Here is a 25,403-nt window from a genome sequence, read left to right as displayed (position 1 = left end):
TGCACAACAAAATACCACATGTATCTAGCATTTAGAAAAAAAAAAAAGGAACCTGAATTACAACCAGGAATTAAAAAGTTATGAAAAATAGGCTTTGATTAAACTCGCCTTCACAAGGTATGTCTGCACAAAACTCACTAGTTTCTTATTTTGTTTACAGCAAAAACATTAGTTCACATTATCCAATACTCACAAAAGCTCTTTTGCTTTATGTCTTTTTATGCATAATGTCAGCACTTGAAAGATATTTGGTCTGGAAATAAATCTGCTGAATTACATTAATAACTGAAAAAAGATGTGTAGGAGAGTCTCCCAGTCAATAAACCACTAAATTTATTACAAAATGTTTTGGTCACAGAACTTTGTGAGGTACACACCAGGCATGTTTACATGGACATAAGTAATTGGAATAAATGGTATATCAGAATAAAAATGTGTCATGTAAACGCCCCCAGTTGGAATATTCTGATGGGATTCAGCTCAACCGGAGTGAAATTGTAATCCGAATGAGAGGGTAAATGCCAGTCGATAATCCGAACGGCATGCATGCTAACACTTTTTCTGATTGTGTTATTCTGATTAGTGGCAAACTGATATTGGCTGCACATATTTGTGAAGGGAAAGGCAGCAGTTGGAGGCGGCACAGAACTTTGTTTATTTCTTCCCGTCCTCTCAACCTATAAAGCAGGAAGCCCAAAAGCATGCGCTGCTTAGTCTGTAGTTTAATTAGGCAGTGGAGTTAGATCTCAACTGTTATTAGAACCTGACGTGCGTCCATTCTGGCCACTCAGAATGCACAAAACGAACACACTACTGCATTTGTTTTTATGTTCAGAACAGACTGAAGAAAAAAATACTTCTGTGTTTTTTTAAGGGAAATTTTTTACAACTCTGCACATGTGACGGCTTCCATTCTGAATAAATTCTAGTTAATATAAATGCACTTCATGATCGGATTAATTAATATTGGGCCCATTTAAACAATATATTTGGATTATTTGATACAAATACATTTTGATCTGATCAAATAATTTTGCACATGTAAACATAGATACAGTTTTACAGCCCGAAGCATTGATATAAAAAGTACCTACCTTGTAATTAATAATGCCAAAGCCATTAGATATACAGATTTATATAGAGCTTCTATAGGGAAGGCACATGGTTTAAATATCCAATTCAATTATATTTTCTCCCTTACTACTTAAAATAAATTAAATCAATACAAAACAACAGGCGGCATATTCAGTTTAGTACTATAGGACAGGATGCCCAAGTCTAGTTCTCAACATCTACCGTCCTGCAACTTTTAGATGCACCCCTGCACCAACACAGGGAATCAAATAGTTGATTTTCCTGAGCTCTGCAAAGGCCTGGTAACGAAAAAAAAATTGGGTGAAATATTGCACCTCAGCAGTACTAAAACGACAACTAGAATTTTGTTAGACTGCTATAATCTGACTGTGTGTTTCAGTGATTCTGTCTTGTGTACCTCTGCTGTGCACCTGCCCATGCAGTACTCAGACCTTCAAACTGCTTCAGATTGACAACAGACACCCTCTGACTCAAGTGAACCTAAACAGGATTAAGTGGGTGGAGAAAATGAATGGATGGATTGGTGGATGGATGTGTCTTGACACGATGTCAGAAATCTCCAACAGAAATTCCTCAGATATACAAGACATCTGTGGAAGTATTAAATGCTTGGACAGTTTGATGACAGCACTGCTGGAGAAGTAGGCATTATATTTTTATGGTCTAATATGCTTCATTTCTCTTAAGATGTCTACAACAAAGCACTTTTCTGCATCTTAAATCTTCATTTTTAAAAAAAATACACCTCAGGAAACTATAGAAAGTCTATAAACAGGAAGGGTGACATTGCTATCCTGTAGTATCTGTCAGTCTACATATGTTTAGTGAGCTAGATGTAATTTCTATGTTTTTTATTCTGAGACTATCTATGTAGAGAGAAGCATTAAACTTATCACTGAGGACTAAAAGGCAAATTAGCACCTTCATGGTCACTACATGTCGGCTACCATACAGTCTGCTATGTAATTAGTAAGTCATGCCCAACTGTGACAGAGGCATTGGTGTGAGAGATGCTGTATATTAGGTCAGTTTGGGGACATGGGATCACACAGTGAAAAGCCCAGAAAGCTCTAATTAGTTCTCAGACAAACAGAAACAATGACGACAATCATGCCTCAGAAATCTTGCGAATGTGTTTTGTTTTATGAAACCATCTGACAATTTCAGTTTGTTCCCAATTTCTAAGTACATTTAAAAGCATATATGCTGCCCCTTTAAGCAAAAAAAAAAAAAAAAAGCAATAAGGCATACCAGAACCAAAAGAAAAACAGTCTGCTAGGGAAAAAAAAAAGCTTAACATCTGAAAGTCAGACCTCAAGGAGACATTTTCAGTGCTCTTTCCAAGCAGACACAGAGCAAGTATGTACAAGACTTAAAAGGCCCAAATAAAAAAAAGAGAGCAAATATTTTTGTTAGGGTTCTACTTTAATTCTAAGAGAGCCACAACTTTTCAATATTTATTAAGCAATGGCCTCAATTATTTCCTCAATAATTTGCAGCCAGTATGATCTGCATGGAAACTCTTTTAAATGCACAACTATGCACACACTTTAAAGTAGTGCCCGGAGTGAGCAATTCAGGCCCTCAGTTTAACAAATTCAAAACACTTTGACACACTTGACTTAGCATATCACTTTAACGTGTAGAGTGAAACCTGGTCAAGCCACACCAATCAAAAAAGTCAACGGAATCACAGATTCCAAGTCAAGAATATGCATTTCAATGGAGTCGAGCTCAGCTGACAAAGAGACACATATCAGAATCTCAATGGTGGCGTGGGAAACAACACAGTGGTATTTTTAGAGTAGACACAGTCCTATGACCCCTTGTGTAAAGCCAGTGAGTGTCTTTGAACCCTAATCCATAAATAGCCCACAATGGACTAGTATGGAATATGGCAATAAAACAAGAGCTACATTGTGACTGGTAAGCCCACCATGTGAATATCAGTATCTCTGCAGAGGCAGGAATAGAGGTCACAAATGCATAGGAATATTACCGTACCTTGACTCCTGTGGAAAGAAAATATCAGAAACATATTGCTAAAATATCCAACTGTATTCTGCTAGAAAAAAGAAACTGTTAAAATGCTAAAGTACACAGTCCTCAAGGAAAGCAATAGTCACGGCTAGCTGGTATAATGTATTGCTGCTCATGCCTCAAGGAGAGTTGTGTTCAATACCGGATCAAAGAGGGAAACTCTAAATTATTTTATATTTCAAGAGTGACTAAAAGGGACAAGGCTGTGCGTACAATTCAATCAGGAAGAGTCAAAAAAGACATTTCAGGATGATTACTGAGCCTTCTACGTGTAAGGACTCTCAAGACATCCTGCAAGGCTTGTTGAATATGTGGAAACATCCAACCCTGGCTAAGTGATGACATTTCATACTGTTTTAAAAATTCCTTCTGAAGGACTTAAATTATGACTCTCATGGCTCTTTCAGTTTAGAGAAGATTAGATAGTGAACAGGCGAGAATAACAGTAATACTAGCAATGTCAGTGTGGTTAAGAGGTATGTGCAATTTCTTGTGAACGTATTTTCGTCCCCTAAACTTTTCACAAGGTACAACCCCAAGCTTTAAATTGGTTTTTGGGTATGTGACAAACCAACATAAAGTATTGCATAATACTAAAGTAAAATGAAAGAGACAAGCAGGTTTTAAAATGTGTGACAAGTATAAATCTAAAGAGTGTGGTGCACAGTTTTATTAAGCACCCTCACTTGGAAATTAATCACCCTCACTGGTACCTCACTTGGAAAACTGCCCACTGCAAACAGATGTTTTCTAAAGTAACCAAAATACTAAATAGAGTAATTGTAATTTAATCTCAGGACAAATACAGCTATTCTTTATATTAATCAAAGCGGAAGTCAATGGTATGGTAATGGAGGGGTAGAAACAATGCACAACTCAGGAGGAAAAAATCTGTCAACAGGCAAACTTACAGCTGTGAACCCCACAAGTTAATGGAAAAGTGGCAGAAAAAAAGCTACTGTTGAGCTGAATGGATGGATGGAGCTGAATTAAAGATTGAGCTTCGGTCAAAGGTTCACCTTCAAGCAGAACACATACAGCCAGAGCTGCAATGGTAGGGTTTAAAATAATAACACATGCAAATGCACAATGCATTTTTCAGATGTTTTCATAAAACAAGTATGCAGTAATTTGTGTTGGAATGTCATATAAAACAAAAGAACATAAAATTTGTAGTATATGACCAAATGAGGAAAAAGTTCAAGTCATTTTGTAAAGGCTCTTAATGTTCTTATACATTGTAAAATTACATTTTTTATTTTTATTTTGCATTGACAAATACCAACTTCAGGTCATTTGTTATGGCTGCTTAACAGCAACACTACTGTCTGTGTCCTGTGCTTTATTCCTTCATGAGAGCCTTTATGGAGCCAGATAATATAAAACCAGCTAAGGGTGGCAGTCCTTTCATTTCTGTAAGTGTACAGAGTGTCGACATAGCCTGATACTTGCCACACATCATCATTTCCAAAGCCAGGAACATTGTCCTGTTGCCAGGTGACTAGCTGGGCACCGTTGGCAACTGCATTAGTTTCAATGAGCAAGCACAAAAGAGAGAAAGAGAGAAAAAAAAAAGCACATTTAAAAACACTTTTTGTTGAAGAGTGTGACTGATGGGACATTTGTTTAATTATGGTTATAAAAACAGTGACATTTAATTAGCTGACCAGCTCTCAAACACCACTGTGTAACAGACTGGATTTCGCATAAAGGTCATGAAACACGTTTACCTCGGAGTGATGGAGGTCTTGTTCATGACCACAGTGGTGTAGTACAGAAAAGCAGCCATCATTTCATTGTTTACTGTTGTCTATTCTGCACAACCAGAATGCAGGACTGCCATTGGTTTGAATTATTTATTAAGGCCTGGTGCGGGGATGGCTCAACAAAACCCATGGTGAGATATATGAACATAGCAGTGCCATCTTCTACTGACGATTTCTCACAAGATGGCTTCTGTTATATGGTAACGGATGCAACGCTGCCACGTGAATAACTCTGGACGATTCATCTTACAATTTACTTGATATCCTTTATTATATCGCCTTTCTCAGAAAAGCTAAAAGAGGGCAATATAATAGTTTTCTAACTAATGAATACAAAGCATTCATTTTCAATCTATGAGTGTGATCATTTAAACAAAAGAAAAAGCTGTACATCTATCTTCAGACACTAATGTATGGACTATTGACAGGTATCAGAAAGTGTGAAAGCACAACAGGATCCTAGAAGAGATATTTTCTGTGATGCCTGTTGCATTTCTTCTCGTAAGAGACATTCTTTAGAAAACAACGGACATGCAATCCTTGTGAAACTAAGCTCAAATCATTGAAGCACGATAGCAAGCTCAAGTTTCCCCTTTTGTTCCACATATTGTGACAGCAGCTCTTAACACTCTTCTCTACAAAGTAATGCTACTGCTTTGGAGCTCGCTAGAAAAAAAGTTTTACCAAGACTCAAGGTGTTTTAGACAGAGGAAATGTCGCAACATGTTAGAACAAGCGTTGATTGTTAGGTTAACTGGAAGCTATATTAGAATTCTGAGAGGTACAAAAAGGAAGATATAAGAAGCACCCAGTACAGATATGAAAACAGATTTTATTGTGGTAGCAAAGCTAAGCCACAGTACTTTCTAGTGCAATTCTCAATATTAACTTTGGATAAAAAGTTGGATGCTAAAGACCCATTCATCTCGGACAGCAATTACAATGTGCCCAGGCTTCAGCAAGGTTGCTCTACTCCGAAACAGCCTTTTTGTAAAATAATTTTATTGGAATTTATTAGAGGCTGTTTTGAATATTGGACATTGTTCTTACAAAGTGTTGGGCTCCTAATTTGTTGTGTTTACTGTGAAGTTTGATGTCTATGATATGTATGATGATATGTAAAAGAATTGATCAAACTTTAGGAATTTCAAATTTTTCAACTCATATGGGCTTTATTTTTTTTTTCATTTTTAAGTTTTGGAATTACAAAAGAGAAAAGAGGGACAAAGGTCATTAGACACAGAGTTTGCTGCTGATAGATTAATGTACTTAATTTTCTCCTTAAAAAATATGCCTCTGTGCTGTATATCATCTTATATTATTGTCTCATAGACACATGCCTGGAGTATGTCTTTGATTCATTCATGCATGATTGAGAAATTCCTGAATCTCCCATAGCAACCATTCTTAATCCCTGCTCATACAAAGCCCTGCCTATTTACTCAAAGCGCCACCTTGGAGCTTCATTCCCCTCCTCTATGTCTCCCCCAGCCAGCTCCACCAGACTAGTGGCAGCTGCAATTAGCAATCACCTGGTAGAATTGTGCATCTACTGAGCTTATTATATGAATTACTTCTCAGTTCAACTCTCCTAAAAATGGTTGCAAGCAACATCATGGAGAAGCACTGTCTTGCTAAAGAGGGAATGACGGAAAGGGCATTACCTTCTTAAAGAACCAGAGGGCAATTTCAAGGTATCAGAAAATGCTATAATGCAAAGTCAAATTTATTTTAAGTTATTTTTAATGTGTAAAACATTTTCATAACAACTGAATTTAACAGTTACTTGACTGTGTAGTAAAATGTAACTATGTGCCTGAAAATACATAATAATAGCCCTTTTAATGATTGACTTAAGTCTTTCACTACAGAAATGTTGCACAAATACAGTGGTACTTAAGAATAGGAGAAAGTCGATAACCTTCTTTGTCAATAAACCTGGAAGTCTTCTTGTCCAAGTCTTAACCTAAATAACATAGTAAAGAAAAGAAAAGCACAGTTTCTGACATTGCCTCGAACTTAACAAGCTGTGCTTTCTAATGCAATACTAGGACTTTTTCTTCTATATAAGCATTATAGATGAGGACAGTTTTAAAATTCAGGTTACTGATGAGTTTCCACACTTCTCCACAACAACTAACGCATAAATTAATCCAGAAGCTAAAGGTTTTAAATGAGTGACAAATGAGTTAAAGCAACATTTCCTTGTTTTGTCTTCTAGGTTCTGGGAATGTCTCTTTAGGAAGCAGCCTCGTCTGAGCAACATGTTTCTAACAACTTCAGCATTCCGAACATAGTATTGACAAAGATAAAAACAGGACTTGAAAGGGTAGTGACTGTGCACCACATACAGAGAAGATAGTCCTCAAAGCAGTTGATTTGATATCTATTCCTGACCATGGGCCTTTTACTGCAGGTCTCCCCTGCCCACTTTGCCCTTCAAGTATCTGATGAATAAAGGCCACCAACATCATAAAAATAAAAAAAAGAGTGAGATTACTCATCAGAATACAGTAAGTGTGATTTTTAACAATTGCTAAACAAGCTGCAGGTATAGAAGATGAATGTATACTCTCTCTTCTGCTTGGAAACCAAATTCTCAGTATACATTGCACAACTACGTAGTGTGACCTGTCAGGCTACAATTATTTCAAACCCCTGACCCCAAATGCCTTCTGAGAATTCATGAATAGATGAGTGGCCCATCTAAGCCTCCTCTTAAGGCCAAGGACAAGTCAACAAACCATTTTCTCTGTGGCCACTTTCATTCTCTGTGTCCATGTTTGATACAGTTTTTAGTCTTTTAAGAAAACACCACAAAAATAATCATTTTAAAAAATCCCTGAAAAGTAATAAATATGTGATAAGTACTACTAGACAGACAAAAACAACACTTCATGTTAATTTCTCCATTATTAGGTATTCAGCAGCAGTCAAAATAGCAAGGTCACTAATAATATTACACTTAAAAATAAGATTTCTGTAACACCGATTTGATGTCATGGTGGATCTTTTGTGGCTGATAAAATTTGCAGCTTATTTATCCACAGGAAACATCTCATAGTATATTGTTTTATGACTCTTTACAAGTCATGCTGACTAATTGTGAATTACATTAAACAAATATCGCCATAACATTAATCAATAATAAAGGGTTTTAATGTCATAATTTTAAGAAAATATAAAAATTTCACTAATCTCCCATAAACTGAAGAAAAACATCTTCTAATAGAACTTTTTTAACTGATGCTCTTTATGGTGTTCTCTCCCACGTGAGAAAAAGACGTTTTGGGTTGCAGCCAAACTCCAGCTACAGCAGAAACTAAGCTCATGTATCAGCTATTGAATGAAACTGCAATGCTTTCATTGATTTTTACACTGAGGCAACACAGTCTTTCTGAGAATATTTGATCAGCTCTGAATCATACAAGGAGGGCGAATCACTGGCTGTAAAGTCGTGTCTATTTAGCTTCTTGCTGTTATGTATTACAATCACAACACGGATCAGGGACAACCACAACCTAATTTTATTTTCCTGTTTACAGATAGGAATACAGATAAATGTTCCCTCTGAAGTTAGAGGACTATTTTATGAAAACAAAGTAAACTACACTGCAAAATTTTACCTTTATGCTGTGCATTGTAACATTGCAAAAACAAAGCCAAGATAAAGCCTTGATGCTCTTCTTGCACCCATGCTTTGTTGTGCTGCTGCTGTATTTGAATTGTACTCTATCACTATGTCACACTCGTTCCATCTCATCTCCTGGTTGTTAGGTAGGGTAGATGTGGGAAATGACGTCCCCATTTCATGTCAACACCTTCAGCAGATAGTGAGGTGCGAAAAACACTTTTGGGGTGAAAGCCACCACTCGGGCCACTGCCGCCCCCCTTAATCAGCAATTCAAATTATTATCTGAAAATGATACTATACTTCAGCCTTTTCACTAAATGTATGCCCTATTTGGTACTTAACCATAGTAGCATTTTGTGCATTGATTGTTTAAGCTAAATGGAAGTAGACAAAGGGTGGTTTAAAGAAAAAGTACAGCAGAAGAATAGCATCTTGAAGTTATGTCATGCCTAACCTATCAAAGACCTGACACATGGGCTATCATCCCTGTTAATCATCGACTTGATAAGTTTTCTGCAAAAAAGTCCTGCCAGAAAACTGAAAGCTACAGTGCCTAAAGATCATATTTAAAACTGAATGAAAAACAGAGAGAAATGCATGATGTACCAGCAACAAAGCTTAAGAGATAAATGGCCTATGAACCTGCTTACAGAAAGTCTTCGATTAGGAACAAGAAAAACTGCCAAAATAGACTCTTATAGCAGCAACATTTAAGTCACCCACCAAACATCCTCCAAACCACCGCCTCAAGATCAATTACTTTCTGCTTGTCTGTTGTTTATTATTTTATCAATTGTTGATTAATTAATTTACTTTCCATATGCTGCCGTTTTTCTTTTTACGTCCTTGAGTTGTGTCCTGCAAGAAATCTACTGGAGCCAGGTGGCCCCTCTCTGCTTCTCCTCTCCCCTGAGACACTGGGCTCCTTGCCCAGACACTGAGACAGCATCCTTCTTGCCTACAAGCTGCTGCTCAATCAGGCTCCTGATGTAACAGTCAAGTGACAGGCTGCTAGCTCTCAGAAAAAAAAAAAAGAAAAAAAAAAGAAGAAAAGCTGAGGACAATGCAGTGTTTTGACAGAAGCACACCACAAGAAGGAACAGAAAGTCATAGCTGAAGATAGAGAAGGGTTCAAAGAGAAAGAAAACAAATGAGATCAACAGAAAAAATGCTTTGGTGCACACCCCAACTGCTCACAAAAACTGAATGAACTCCTGAAATGGGTCAACCCGGGAAAGCCTTTTGTTTTTAAAATAATTCTTGCATAAATACCACAAGACTCTGTCTTACCACAGAGCATCATGTGTTGGTCATGTTTGGAAAACTTGCAAAATATAAAAGTTATTTTCCTACATGTAGACTTGTCAGTTAAACTGATTAGTCATCACTTTAAAAGATCCTCACTGCATTAAGTGAACCGATCTAAGGAGCAACCTGCCTTAAAGGTTCAACCTCAAACTATTGAGCTATTCCGGTCAAACGTGTTATGTAGCTTACAAGTTACGGTCTTAGTAGGCACCCGAAACTGTTGAGAAACTGATGGAAACTGATGGACTGATGGTATTTTTAGGACATTAGATTAGTAAATAAGATACTGTCTCAAAAACAGACCATTCTTGATTTTTACCTGTTTCTTTAGATGAGGTTTGTCTGCCTCGCACCCATAAAAGCAGGCAAATTAAAATGACAAAAATTAAAGAGAGCTATCAATCAAGATAAATTTATGAAATTGAAAAAATAGTTGGCAGCTGTAAAAAAAATAAAGAGTAGTGTGAAACAGAATTACGACAAGCTAACAAGCTGATTCCACGGATATGAGGAATGAAAATGGTCCTATTCTTTGGTTTATGGCAGTGGAGCTATGGTTAAACCTGATGCAATGAATTGATTAATTCTTATTAACCAATTAATCACATGACGAGTTAAAATGAGCTTGATCATTTCTATTCTGATGATTAGTATCTTTCAAAGGGCAATTTTGTTTACAGAAACCTCTTAATGCGTTTTATTTATGGATTCGGTTCTATGTAGTTTTTACGTCCATTTTATTTATTGTTTCTGGTTGCTATTTTTAAAAAAACAAAATTACAGTTTTTTTTTTTTTTTGAGAGGGCAAATTATTATGTATTATTTTCCATATATTATTTCAAAAAGGTCTCTAAACAATAATATTATCGTTTATCTCGATAATTTCCGGGACAATGTATCATCCAGCAAATCTTGTTATTCTGAAAGGTCTAGTTATGGTAAATACACTTCAGTAATGTGGAAAGAAGTAGCATTTTCTTAATTTACAAAATACTGTTGTCAGCTTTTCTATCATTCTGAATACTAAAAAATAAACCTCAAATATTAATACTAGTAGTAACAATAAACCTAATCTCCATTTAAACTTTCTTTGACTGCAATTAAATTTTGGTTCTTTCAGTCAAGAACCAAAATTTGATCACTGAGTTTATAAAGATGTAATTGTGAAAGAGCAGATCAAAAAATAAGGATGCATTATTCAGATATTGATATTGATGCACTTGTATGCATCAATTTGATTCAAGTGAATAAAAACATCTGGGTGCGTTCACACTGCATAAGTGAGCATTTGATGTCACATGTTTAAATGTGACAATCAAGAAAAACAATATATTGAATGAAACATTGTAATCACAGAGGAGCTTGAATTAAATTTTTAGCAAGATATTTTCTAGTATTATGCAAAACACCTCTACTTTCCAAAAATATATTCCTCCACCTGAAAATACTTTAATTGTTTTTATGTCCATATCTGATCTAGATGACCAATGTCTTAAAGCTTAAGGAGAGTAAACATGTTGTTGTGATGATGTCAAAATATAATTAAAGTTAGAAAAATGACCGCTATCTATAAAAGATATGTCCTTTATATTTGCTATGTTATTGCAATATGTTTTTCTAATATCTTGCAGCCCTAATTGAATTTAAAACCTATTACTTGTATAAGACTGTGTTTGAGACTTGGAGCTAAGATGACTGTTGCTTTATTATAGAAGTTTATAGTCTGGTATAGTTACAGAGTTTTAAATCCCTACATATCCAAATGTATATTTTATTTTTTTAGTATGTATTTCAACTTTGTGTCTTTACGACTGAAAGGGTCACCTAATACCTATGATTAGGACTCCTTTAATTGAGAACTTCATAACCTTCTTTATGGCTAGTACTAACTGAAAAATGTTGATTTAAATTCTAAGGTTTGAAACCAAGTAACAACCACATGATAGAATGACACTTACCTAATTTCATTAAAGAGGCCAGAAGCACCCACAGTGAAATTTCAAAGGGGACACTGACGTCGTCGTACTTGATGCCGAGGACGGGGAAAGACTTCTTGCTTGTGTTTTTATGTGTGCCGGGCTTCCCTTCATGGGTGTCGATTTCGGAGGAGGTGGCTGCTTCGAGGGACAGCACGGTGCCATCCAACAGCACCAGTATCGCCAGCAGGAGCAATCCTAGCTCCGCTAAACTCCGACCCAAACCACTCCGACCTCGCGGTGCCATCCTCGAAAACATTGTTGGAAGAAAAAAACAAGAAACTACCCTGTAAACAGAAAGAAAACTCCGCTTCAAGAGCAAGGAAGTTGAGCTGGCTTCAACTATGCAATGTTGAAATAGTTAACCAACTCTTCCAACACGAACCGTTCAAGTCGGCTACCTGAAACCGAACCAACTGACCATTTTTTTTGTCAGTTGACGTTAGGTAGATGTGACTGAACGTCGTCGCGTGCAGCAGCGGTCAGGTAAACCGTCACCGACCGTTGCTGCCGTTGGAAGAAAGCAGGAAACGGCAAGATGCTGAAGAGTTTTTTTTTATTTTTACCTCAGTAACCAATGCTGTAACAGACCACTTCCGGACAGACGTCTTTTACAAGTTCACCCTCTCCTCTTTTAGTGTCCATCAGCGTCTTTAGTAAGAAATGTCTCTGCTGATGCTGAATCGAGGCAAAAAGACAACCGCATCCCCTTCTCCTCCTTTGCGCTCGTTCTTCCTCTTCGACTCCTGAAGGTGTTCGTCCGTGAGGCGGCGACGTTGATTCTGACCTTGAGGGGAACCAGCCCGGCTGTCACAACGCATTTTTACTGCGCATCACAGGTATTCAAACTTTCAGGTAATATCCGTGTAAGCGGCATCTTCACTGTTTTTCAAGATAGGACACTCTGGTTGTCACCGGGGCAGCTGAGCTGAGAAGTAATTGAGAGAAACACATAGGATGAACGCTGCTCCGGTTACAGGGTCTTCTGTAGTGACTCGTAGTGTCTCCCTTGATATTATAGCTTCATACAACCTTCAAAACGCACACCCTTTCGCGTTGGTTTTACTGGATGGGAGGAGGACAGAGAGGGTTGAAATAAAAGGGAGGGAGGAGGGGGTGCTCCACTGTAGTGACACCTACAGGCAGGGAGGGAGCTTCCTGATTAAAAAAAAAGGTTCTAAGTTAATACAGGTTTTTAAAGAGAATACAAAATTTGGAATATCAGAAAGATAGTTTATTTAAGTAAATTGAATCAAAAAGTAAAGTGTATGTCTTAGTTCCTTGCATTCAGACTGATAAGAGTAACATTAAACATTTCAGTATAGAAATATTCCAATACAACCTCCATAATCAGGGTAAAGATTTCTGACTTGAAAGTTGTCCAGCTGACACCCTCTACAAAAACGGCAATGAGAAAAAGCAATGGAAGGTCATTGCTAAATAATTTTGCTGTTCAGATATTGATATATTAACATAATTTTTAGTGAAATGAAAAAGTGTGCCAGAAGAAGGTACACAACAAACAGAGTTTAACTCCAGCCTTGAATTTGGGGAGATTCATAAGATGTGAACTGCAGCTGAAGTCAGTGTCTCCACAACCCCACATATTGCCAAATTCAGGGCGTGGATGGGGTGATCAACATCCAATTTGATCACAGTATATTATAGAATTTATTCTGATATTACATTGATGCTAAAAAAAAATCTATTTACTACTTCTTAACTGTCTTTTGACTGCATGTCACTGCTGTCAAAGTCCAAAATACACAGCTCTTTAAACCATAAATGGACTGAATTTATATGCCGCTTTCCTATTCTAACTGACAACTTAAAGTGCTTTACACTACAGCAACATTCACCCAATCGTACTCACAAACATTTATCTACCAATATGCATATTGGTACTGGGGATTAAGTGTCTTGCCCAGTGGCACCTTGACATGTGACAGGAGAAAGCCTGAATCAAATCCACAACTTTTGGATTACAAGATGACTACTCTTTCCACAAACCAATAGTGGTTAAAAAACATATCTATTTTGAAATAGACGTCTTCAAAGATTCCAGTAATATAGTTACAACTACTACATTCCTTGTTTTAAACCATCCATGAAACAGACACAATGTCAGGTGCTGAGGGGAAAAAAAGGCTCTTTTGCGATTTAAGTTTTGTATTTCCTTTTGAAACCAAGTTTCCAAATTGTGGAGATAGGGGTGAGCGACACAAAATCCAAGTTACTTGAAATCCAGTGCAGCGTTTTCATATTTACTAGTGACTTTATGACATCTGCTACAGCAAGTCCAGAGTCAGCACAGCTGTCAAACAGGAAGTTTTTTGAGCACTTCCCTCCTGACACGTGATATGGAGATGCTGATTTTTCATCTGTCTACAATGTCAAAAGTAGTAACTAATACAGTCACAATGACTTTGCCTGATTGGCCATCACAACTGGCCTGACCTAAACCCTTTTAGAGAATCTGTAAGGTATTGTTAAGAAGATGAGAGTCAGAAATCCAGAAATCTGCTCTTGCTGTTGAACCGCTGCTACGCTACAGGTAGTAATATTTCACAGACGGAGCGCCGCTTCTGCTCCATGTGGTAGTGACTCTCACACCGAACCTCTGTTTAAAGCTGCAGCATCTAACTTAAAAAAATAAAGTTTACATACGTATTAAAACTTTCGCTGTCCTAACATGAGACAAATAATATCTGAAAAAATAATCGATCTCCTCCCTGATCTGCATAATTACTCCGCTCAGTCAGAAACAGCCAGTAATCAGCTAGCCGCCATGCTAACAGGAAGTTTTTATTCAGTAACTCAGGATTGTTTATTGTTATTATGGAACTTGTATTTGCCTTTGAATGAAAATTTTTATACTTGAATTTTTTGGCAGTGTTGAGAGAATTTATTTTGACTCTTTGCATTATTTAACCTCTTCAGAGCCTGCATATGTTTTCAGTCTGTTAAAGATAGTATTACCAATAGCAGTACAATTTGCACAATGCCTGTTTTGTTTTTTTCTTGGAAAAAGTTATTAAAAACAAGTTTTTGTCTAAATTATGGTGAATTCATGGGTCCTTTTTCCACGTAATGTAACTGGTAGTGCTTATGACAAAAAAAAAAATATTATGTGATCGGTATCGGGGATCGGCCGGGATCGGCCCTCATGGGTGATCGGAGTCGGCAGGAAAAAACCCGATTGGCACATCTCTAGTCTCTTCCTCTGTTATTTTGTGTCAGAAGCTATAAATGTTAGGAACTTCTGCTCTTGGTGACCACATGTTCTTTTCTGAAACTGAAATGCATTCTTCCCCTGCCCTTTGTCCCACAGGCTGAGATAATGTCCCACATTGTGACTGGCTCACGTTATCAGTAGTCCTTGCTACATATGCCAAAGGCAGGAATGAAAACGGGGAAGACAGGAGATTTGTTTCCATCCAGTCAGTCTTTTTAACCCTTTTGCAATTTTTTTTTTTTTTTTTGCTTGTTCCATGCTCTCTAGGAAAATGTGGAGATCCTAAAAAGCAGGTTCCTGTCATTTAAATTGCTATAAAGAAGAGATAAACCTGTTACATAAAAAAACAACCCTGAAGAGACTGTATTTAAATAAATGATCTCTGCTTGACTGGATTTTTTTACATAAAGAATATTTTTTATACATGTATAACAAGTATGTCCTGCATACATATAGATTAGTGATTATATTATATTTTAGAGTACTTAGAAACAGATCTTCTACATGTTTCTAACTGAGGAATCGTGGAAATTTTCCAATTCCAAGCTCGGATAGATGGAGGTCCCTGAGTAGGCATGAGTTCAAATTTAACATGGTCACAGCATATGTAACATTGTGAAAGTCGCTGGAATAAGCTATTTATTTGCACTTCTGATCACATTATACCAGTGGCACAAATGTACTGTGTAACCTTTTTTTGAAAAATAAACCCAATTATTTTACAGCTTTTCACTGACAAAGATATGTACATTGCTCTTAAGATGATTAGACAATTATTTAACTACCAACCAGGGCATTAAATACAACCAGAGATAGAAAAAAACCCCTCCAAAACAGCATAAATTAAAAGAAACATTGTTATAGAGACAGAATTTTTAAAAATATTAAATTAGTTTCTTTTTTCTGTCTCTTTTAGTCCACGTGTCTTCGGTCAGGAGCGGAACACCATATGCCCCAATTGATGTCAGACTAACTCCCTGGATGCCCACCATACAGTGCTGTACCAGGGCCCCACAAGGAACTGTGCTGGTACAGTACCATTCCTCTTCATACTAACTGCAGTTTTCTCCATCAAATCCCCACGCTGCCATTTTCATAAGTTATCTGATGACTCTGCCATAGTCAGCCTCATTATAGGCGAGGATGACTCAGAGTCCAGACAGTGGACTCAGGACTTTGTAGACTGGTACCAGTGGGCTTCCTAATCAGTGCTGCTAAAAATATGGAGCTGGTGGTGGATTTCCTCAGGCGCAGACCCACCAAAATGACACCAGTGAACATCCAGGGAACGGATGTTAAAATAGTGAAGTCTTATAAGTACCTGAGTGTTCATCTGAACACTAAACTGGACTGGACTCATGACATTGATGCTCTTCACAGGAAGGGTCAGAGCAGACTCTATCTGCTGAGGGAAAGTGAGATTTTTTTGAAGAGTAGGTGTCACTTCTGAAGACATTTTTGTCTCTGTGGTCGCATCAGCCACCTACTGTAGTATGTTGGAGCAACAGCTTATCTACAGCTGACAGGAAGTGGTTAGATAAGCTCATCATGAAGGCCAGCTCTGTTCCAAGATGTCCCCTCTACCCATTGCAGGTACTGGAGATAGAGCGCCTCTGGCTATCACTGGTGAAGAATGACACCCACTCTTCATGAAGTTGTTGCTAAACTGGAGAGCAGCATCAGTTACAGACTGCTGCATCTCCGGTGAAAGGAGTGTTGTCGTAGCTCCTTCTGCCCAGTACCTGTTAGACTTTATAACGATAACTGCTCCCATCAAATTTAATAGGTCATTGGACAATCATTGCAAATTGTTACTTCACAACAGTTTTTACCATTTAAGGAATATTTCGAAGTCGCGAGCTATTTTATCACAGAAGGAATTAGAAATGATTGTCCATGCTTTTATTTCTTCTCGTTTAGACTATTGTAACGGCCCTTTAGTGGGGATAAGTAAATCCCCCATGGCTTGCCTTCAGTCTGTGCAAAACGCTGCAGCCAGGCTTTTAACTAGAACCCACAGAACAGATCACATAACTCCTGTTCTGGCCTCTTTGCACTGGCTCCCGGTGTATTTTAGGACTCATTTTAAAATTTTGGTTTTAACTTTTAAAGCACTTCCTGGTGAGGCTCCCAAATATATATTGGACCTTTTGAAGCCTCTCTGTCCGTCTAGGACTCTGAGGTCTTCTAATCAGATGCTGCTGTCGGTTCCCAGAACTCATTTTAAAACCTGTGGTGACAGAGCATTTCAGGAGGTGGCCCCGAGGCTCTGGAACGCTCTGCCTCTATCAATGCGCTGCTCCGAGTCAACTGACACATTTAAAAAATTGAGAAATTGAGATAGACTTATCTCTTCAGACTGACTTTTGGTTAATTTTGTTCATTGATTTCAGATTCTTTTATTGTTGATGTGTTTCCTTTTTTGTAAAACACTTTGTGATTTTTATGTCTGTGAAAGGTGCTATGTAAATAAAGTTTACATACTTACTTACACTTTGTTGCACCTGAATTTGCCCTCTTAGGGAAAATGTATAATAAAATATAATAATATTTTTACTCTATTATTTCTGTTCTTTTATTCTATGTATGAGAATGTGGGGACATTTAAAAATTCTTGTACACAGGTTTATTGTTGCAGTCACTGTATGTTACCTGGTATTCTCATAAAAGCTATATTTTAACCATTCATACAGATGAATGATTAAAATATAGTTCAGTTAACTCAAAGTGGCTTAACTGAATTATATTTTAACCATTCATCCAATTAGCCACCTAATGTGAGATGAATGGTTAAAATATAGTGCAGTAAACTCTAATCACTTTGATACAACAATAGTGATCTGGACATGACCTATTTACTGCTTAGTGATTCAGTAACTAAGGATTATGAGTTAAATATTTTTGCAAATTGTCTTTCTGGCATCAAACCTTCCTACCACAGACAGCTTTAGAAAAGTTCACAAATTAAGGTCCGTGAGGAATTTTTTTGTGAGGGATTTTTGTGTTTATGGGAGTGGCCTCAGAAGCATAATGCAAGTTCAACAAAGTGACTCACTGCAGTAAATTTCCAAGTATAACTTTAAAGGTTTGGCAACGTGTAATTCCCCTAATTGCAAACACAATGAGGCTTTTGCTGTACAAGGATTGGTTTGCCTTTAGTGACTCTGCAGGTTTAACAGGGCAGAAATTGAGATAAAAGCAAATCATAGATAGCCGTTATTAAACAACAACTTCAAAATGATTAAAAAGAACCATATATACTTGTAAACACTATACCTTAGTTTAGCCATTTCACCTTTATAATTTAAGTCTAAAATACAACCATATATGCCATGAGGGCTTCATACCCAAGTCATCAGAGCTAGGTTATTTATGCTAACATAGCTGCTTTCTGGACGTTAAGAAAATAAATTGGTTAGGTAATTTGTTTTTTAGACACAAACCTACAGAGAAGACAAATGAGGTAATGTCTAGCCTATCAGAATTATTAAGGGAGTAAGGTTAATAATGCACAGTCAAAGCTGGTGTGTAACATTCACTTACCAGAGCCTAATCTATGGCTGAGCTGTTAGTCATTTGTGTCTGACGATCCTTATCACTGTTTATGACTGGAAGGTTCAATTTTACGTTATTTTACAGCTGTCTGTTGTGGGGATGGTTACTCACTGTTTTTGCCTATAAAGCAATTAAAATTGCATCAAGAAATTTGACAAAAAACATATTAAAAATAGGAAATGCATGCCTATATACAGAACAATTACAACCCAAGCCATTAAACAGAAGAAAATGTATAGTGAAATCATACACACAATGATTTGAGATGATGGAAAAGCAGCAGCTTCCTAAATATGCAGAATTACTTCTGCATATTTCTGTTTTTAAATAGAGACGTAGACAAGAACGTTTTCAGACACGTTTCCTCTTTTATTAATCTCTGTTGTAGCTACTAATATCAGTCTGCATGCTATAGCAAGGATGACTTTCCAAAATGTTTTGCTCAATGCGTCCTTTATATGTCCTACTTCGACGAATCTTGAAGGGCATGAATCCTCGGTTCACATCTACCCTCTTCAACTGAGTTGTGGCTCACTGCTTAAATCTAAAAACAGCTGCAGGTCCTTGGTGAAAATAAAAAGAGTCATGATTATGTGAGGCAAATTACTTAGAAGGGTGGAATTAAAGACAAAGTGCTCTATCGAATTTATACTGAAGCTACTTATACCAAATGCAAAGCGAGTTTCAAGGCTACATGAACTCAAAGACTTTTGAGTGCAAATGCTGCCAAGCCCACAAGGGCCACCGATTCAGACCTGATCAAAGATAAATTATAGCCTGCAAAAATAAAACTATAGCCCCAAGAATAAAGAACGCTCGATGCATTTCAGATCAAACAAAGCAGTTTTACTGAACCTTGCTCAGACTCCAAAACTTGTTTTGATTTGTTTGTCAGAGCCTTTTTAAATTTTGCTTTAGCTAAAGAAACCACAGCCTCGGTCTTATAAAGTCCAAATATCCAGCTTTTCTATTGTCAGCTTGTGTTTTCTGTATTTCTCTGGATTGCATTACTGTCGCTCTCACCCAGTAAACATCTCGATGTGAACTGAAACGATGCGAAATTTTGGCTGCAAGTTTTACGATTTCCTCTGGAATTTAGAACAAAGGATCTTAAAGCTTGTTTTGTTACTACATGATTTGCTTATTTTGTTTGGGGAAGAAAACAATAAACAGTTGGAGAATATTTTAATGCTAAATTGGGCTTTTACAGCTTCACATTTCGAGTCAGTGCCCACCAAAAGCTAAATAAGATCAATCAGTGTGACACCACATTTAGAGAAAGGTTTATTAGCTAGCAGTGTTCTTCGTTTCCTTCCTGAGAAACTGTCTGGATCACTTAAGGAGTCCTGGCTCACCGCTAAATGGCTTTTCATTAGCAGCTTGCTGCAGGCCCAGCGCTGTCACCTCATGGATCTGTGATTATGAGCCAGCAGGGATCTGGGATGAGACTCGGGGAAAAAAACAAGCGGTGACGTGATATAATCTCTGCAAATTATGACAAGCTCTGACACCACGTCTGTCAGTGGGGACAGAAGCAAAATATTTTGACGCCGTTAATTGCCCTCCCTGGGTTCAGGTGGTCATTTGAGGGTTTTCTGGACTAGCAGTCATCTCCGACGCAGAGCAGCAGCATCTGGATAATATCCATCTCTTCCTCTGTTTGCCTGCTTTCTCTCAGTGGGATCATTTGTTGTTATTCCCTCTGCTATTATAAATACCACTGATCTCATTAATGCCAAATCAGATTATAGTTAATTCATTTAATACGGCTCATGCACGGCAGAGGCTTTCCTGGAGGATCATTTTCATCGTTTTACATACGGTGAGACCATGTACTTATGCTTTTGGTCATATGGTCATGACTCACTCCGGGTCAGACAGTGATGTGAATCCTCTAATGTCTCTGATTTAATTTGCTGTCTGCACAGAATCCGCTTCATCTGAGTAACCTGAATGATCTCATCAGGTAAAAGCAACGAACACGGAGCTTTCATACCAGTCATTTTCTTCAATAAACATCAATTTACATGTAATACAATAATATATAATACATCTTGAAGCTGCACACATGGGTTCTGTCACAAACAGTGGCTCTAAAAAGTGTTATTTTTTGTGCGATGTAAAGAAATTAAGTAATAATTTCACAGTTCAATTAGGAGGAAGGCATGTTAAGCTGAGGCATCTTGAAAATGATTAAAAACACATCATGCTTGGTTTCATGCAGATTTAAACAGACAGCATGGATATAACTAATTCTGCTTAAATTTGGGCATTTAGTTGTTATACTATTAAAGAATTTCAGTACTGAAAATTTATTGAAAATCTTATCTCAAAGAAAGTCTGTTCTGCAAAGAGTCGGCTTGACCCAATTGGAAAAGTATTTTGTGAAATATCTGGATTAGGAAAAGAAGTTGAGGCAAATCAGAAAATGTTGCAAACTAACAAGGATTTGTGAAACCTAGCAAATTAAAGTGGTTTCTGCAAGTCAACACCCCTCTAAGATTCATAATTATTGCTTCATTTTCCCTCCTAGCACCATTTATTCAATCCTACTTAATTCATAGTTTTGACATAAAATATTATGAAAAAATAAAATGAAATAGAAAAGCTATTATTACATGAGTCAGCAGCTCCTCCTATTGTCAACGACATGATTTTCCCCGGGGAAGGCTGCGAGTGTAAGCTTCTGCCTGAAGAGGGCGCCGCAGCTTTAGAAAGTGACTCAGCAAATCAAACTGTTTACAAATCTTCCAAGAAAATATGGCGTGTTGTAATTGAACTTTAATCATTATGACTCGTTAATCTGCTGGCATAAAACAAAAACCAAACAAGCAAATGTGCCCAGTCAGATAAAAGAACAAAGCAACACAACGTACAAATCTCTTGAAAATGGACTGACTCTAACAAAAATACAGTAAACAATATCAACCATGTGAATTATAAATGCTTACATATTTTTCAACAAAAATGCACCAATCAGTATATCAACTTTTGGAGGGTATTGTATAATTTTCCCCAAAGTAAAACATCACTTTGATTTCCTCTGAAGCATATTGTTTTAATAAAACTGTTTTTTTGTCCATCAGGACCAGACGTTTTTCCTTGCTGCCAAATCAATATTTCAAAGCTGTCGCTTTTTGTGTTCCAGAGAAACTTTTTGCCTTCAAGGTGCAGCCTAACTTTTACCTCATTATGATGAAAGGTGCGCTCGGCGGTTATTCTTCACAGGTCACATCTGGAACCAGAATAGTTGAGGGTGAAAGAGGAACATGTTAACTTCAAAGCTAACATTTAAAAAAATGCTTGGAAGTAAGTTCACAGGGCGTTCATCAAGCATTTTTGGTGAATAGGAAGGAAAACAGTGCACAATTTTCTAACTTTTACTGAAAACAAATTTCAGTATGTACAGTATAGAGTACTTATGTCAGGACATATTCATGGGTTAGATTGGCATTGACCTACACCAGTTTGGAAGTTTTTTTAATTTTTAAAACTAAAAACTCTTCTTTCCACCATTTACGTCCTACTTTGCATTGATAAAATTATGCTTGAGGTTGATTCATGGCAAAATGTGAAAAAGAGTTCAAGTAATTTTAAGACTTTTGCAAAATTAAATGAATATATAACTTAATTCAATCATATAAAGAGAAGATAAGAGCGATTCTTCGACTAAGGCCAGTTGCGATCTGCCTATAAGCAAAATTATAAACACAGATAATAAAAGATTAAAAATGCATCACCCAATCTCTGTTATAGAAACCGTATACAAAGACTGAGCAGTAGTAGCTGCTCCCCTGACACTTTGCATGTCTTGACTTCACTCTCAAAAGGCACGACTGTTACATCACTCACAGGCATGTTGCTTTTTAAATGTTTACTGACTCATCCTCTACTCATTCACTCACTATATGAACATAAATCAAACACAAATCACAATCTGTTGGATGTAGCCAAACCAAAAGATGTTTGTTGCAGCATGTCCCGGAAGATGGAAACTGTGTAACTCACAATCACAGTTTTACACATAATTCACTGTAAGGCCTTCCACGTCCATATATTATTAAATCCAGTAACCACTCATTTTGACTTGGTGCTAATTTCACTGTGCAACTCTGTCTGCACAGTGGAAACTGTTGCATTTTTGCACTTATTACAGCTAATAAAAAGATGATACTTTAAATTAGAATACTATATCAGAAATGTGGGTTTACATGTGCTTAAAGGTTATGTTTGAAATATGGGTTCTTGGCTTTTGCACTGTAACCATATGGTTTCTAGGTTATTCTTAAATAAACTGTTTTGTTAAACATGTCGCCGCAGATCAGTCTTTAATCAAGTCGTGTTGGTGTCAGCTTCAGTCCTATATCGGCTGTTATATTTCCTTGTTCATGATGACGAGTCATTTCTGAGGTCCTGTGTTTCTAAGCCTTCGAGTGAAACCACATCAGATGGACACAGTGATTGTCGAGTCAATAAAAGGAGAAAACCGCTGCAGAGTAGGAGCCACAACTCCATCTTCACTTCTCTGTTTGAGCAGCGATGACAAAAATATAAAATCCTCTCAATTATGCAGGGAATTATTTCTTCATCTGAAGGGAGCTGTGGGAGCCACTGGAGCATGCTTAGACTGGCTTATAAACACAGTTCTACAACATGATGACTTGTTTCATGAGGAGGAGAGAATGTGAAATAGTGTAACCCTGTCTCTGAACATATATGGTGTTCACACAGAAGCAGGAAGAGCGAGCAGGTCCAGCCTAGGACCGGCCACATCCTTCCTGGCTTTCTCTGCTTCTGAATTATGCTTCCTCTGCAACTTTTCCATGTATGCTGCTGCAGAGCATTCAAACTTGTTGCATTTAAAAGACAGAGAGCAGTAAAAAAATAAATAAATAAATACTGGAATAATAGGGGTGTGTGCAATTGTAGTGCTAAATGTAGTGCTAAATGTAGCACTAAATGTAGTGCTCCATTTGATCATACAAACAATTTTTCAGAGCTTTAGAGACTTATGGCAAAGTAGTCACATTTCAATATAGATTAGATTAGATTAGATTAGATTAGATTAGATCAAATTTAAAGTTTAGTAACTCTTAAGTGGAGAATGCTAAGAAATATTTGTTGAAAACTCAAGCTGGATCTGTTTATTATCTATGCATATCAATGACAACAAATTGTGTTGAAAGCCTTGCAATCGAGTCACTAACTAAATGTTGCCACCGCAGGAGATAGTGGCTGTGTTTCAAATGAATGATTGCATCTTAGTCCTTCAACCATCACCTCCAAGTTTCGTCACAGCAGGCATGCTCTCCTTGAACGTAACATTATGTGGAAAAAGTCTTCACATTCTTTGCTTTCAGCACATTTTTTGAGAATTCTTTTTCCAGTTTCAGGAAGACAGCCTTCAGTGCCTTTCAATTGCATTGACAGGTGTATATGTATAATCTCAAATAGATTTACATTCAGACTTTGTCCAAGGCCATTTTATGTATTTTGAGGATTTTTATCCTGGTAGCTGGTGAAGCTAAGCCAGTCTCAAGTTTTTCCTACTTAACAGATATTCTTCAAGACTGCCTGGTATTTAACTTTATCCATCTTCACATCAACTCAGTCCAGCACGCCTGTTTGTGCTGAAGAAAGTATCCGCATAGCATTTTGCCGGTCTTCTATAAAGACCAATGAAGTAGCTAAGATTCTCCCACCTGAACTGTGTATCTCTGCAGCTCCTCTACATTTATCATGGACTTCCAGCCTGTTTTTCAGATTCATCCTTTATTTTCCTGGCTGCTTATGTAGCCTCATCTTGGCCACTTTGAAGTTGTTCCAAGTTCTTTTTATCTTTTCATTTTCAAGATGTTGGATCAAACTGTGCGTCATCAGGTTTACAACCTTTTAGATATTGTTTCATGCTGTTTTAAATTTATTACTGACCTGCCTCCTGTTTTTCTTAGTAATCTTAATGCTGATTATCTCACAAATAAAGAGCAACTGTATTTATACTGAAATAAACTAACACACCGCAAAATACTAGATACCAAGGCATCTAAATACAAATGAGCACCACATGTTTCAGATTACTGTATGGAAAGATTTGAAAAAGCATCTTTCTAGTTTCTTTCATTAGTGTGAAAAGTTAGTTTACAAAGTATAAACTGAAGGGGTTCAAGTAAAAGTGCACTGGTGTTCAGTCGCAGATTTCAGATTTTCATTTTTAGAGCAATTTCAAACCCATGCAGATTCTTTTAATGTACTTGTATCGCTCTAACTCATTAATACTAATTCACTAAAGTTTGTGGTTGCAACATAAAAAAAAAAAATGTGGAAAAAATGTAAGATATGGAAATAGTTTAAAAAGACCCTGTGTCAAACAAATTATATTAAGTTTTAAAACCTTGTTTTTCATAAATGGAGAGAAATGTGTCTGTGAAACAAGATGGAAATTTTTACATGTGCTTGCCTTCGTAAAAAGATGGGTGTGCTTACTTTGGTGTTTGTCTTGCAGCCCATGAGTGCACACATCAGTATTTGCCCATGCATGTGCGCTCACCCCCGCTGCCCTCGAGCAGCGCAGAGAATGTCAAGAGTTTGTAAAGGCTGTGGAGGCAGCTCCTGTGTGGGGAGAATGACTCAGCGCCGACCATGATGAGAAAAGACAGCTTTGCAGTAGCAGAGCACACTGCACCATCAGACCAGGGCTGGATTTGAATATTGCATTAGAGAAGTGGAGCTTTCTTGTGCAACCCCCCCCCCCCCCCCCCCCCCCCCCCCCCCCCCCCCACCCCCACCCCCGCCCC

General features: G+C 37.4%; 1 protein-coding gene and 1 long non-coding RNA gene across 5 annotated transcripts in view; one reads left to right on the top strand and one right to left on the bottom strand.

Annotated features, from left to right (window-relative positions):
* The window catches only part of slc9a1a (solute carrier family 9 member A1a), a 28,324-nt gene extending 15,416 nt beyond the window's left edge, over positions 1-12,908 (bottom strand). The window contains exons 1-2 of one of the 3 annotated variants that reach the window (XM_015027711.1): positions 12,386-12,908; positions 11,802-12,106 (exon numbers count right to left, since the gene is read on the bottom strand). In XM_015027711.1, the coding sequence (XP_014883197.1) occupies positions 11,802-12,078 (277 nt within the window). In that variant the 5' untranslated portion in view covers positions 12,079-12,106; positions 12,386-12,908. Of the gene's footprint in view, positions 1-11,801 lie in introns of all 3 variants that reach the window. The other 2 variants (XM_015027714.1, XM_015027713.1) reach the window with 2 other exon arrangements.
* LOC106944620 (uncharacterized) lies at positions 12,588-17,615 on the top strand. Of its 2 annotated transcripts, XR_001424373.1 has the most exons (3): positions 12,588-12,674; positions 15,971-16,083; positions 16,648-17,615. It is a non-coding gene; the product is annotated as an uncharacterized LOC106944620 (long non-coding RNA). The 2 variants fall into 2 exon arrangements; XR_001424372.1 differs by having other exon boundaries at positions 15,971-17,615.
* Positions 17,616-25,403: the final 7,788 nt, after the last annotated feature.

Source organism: Poecilia latipinna, unplaced genomic scaffold, assembly GCF_001443285.1.
Source record: "Poecilia latipinna isolate Pla-1442-1.1 unplaced genomic scaffold, P_latipinna-1.0 Scaffold105, whole genome shotgun sequence".
NCBI lineage: Eukaryota > Metazoa > Chordata > Actinopteri > Cyprinodontiformes > Poeciliidae > Poecilia > Poecilia latipinna.
Note: the sequence above shows the minus strand (reverse complement) of the source record. Positions and strands in the feature narration are given on the sequence as shown.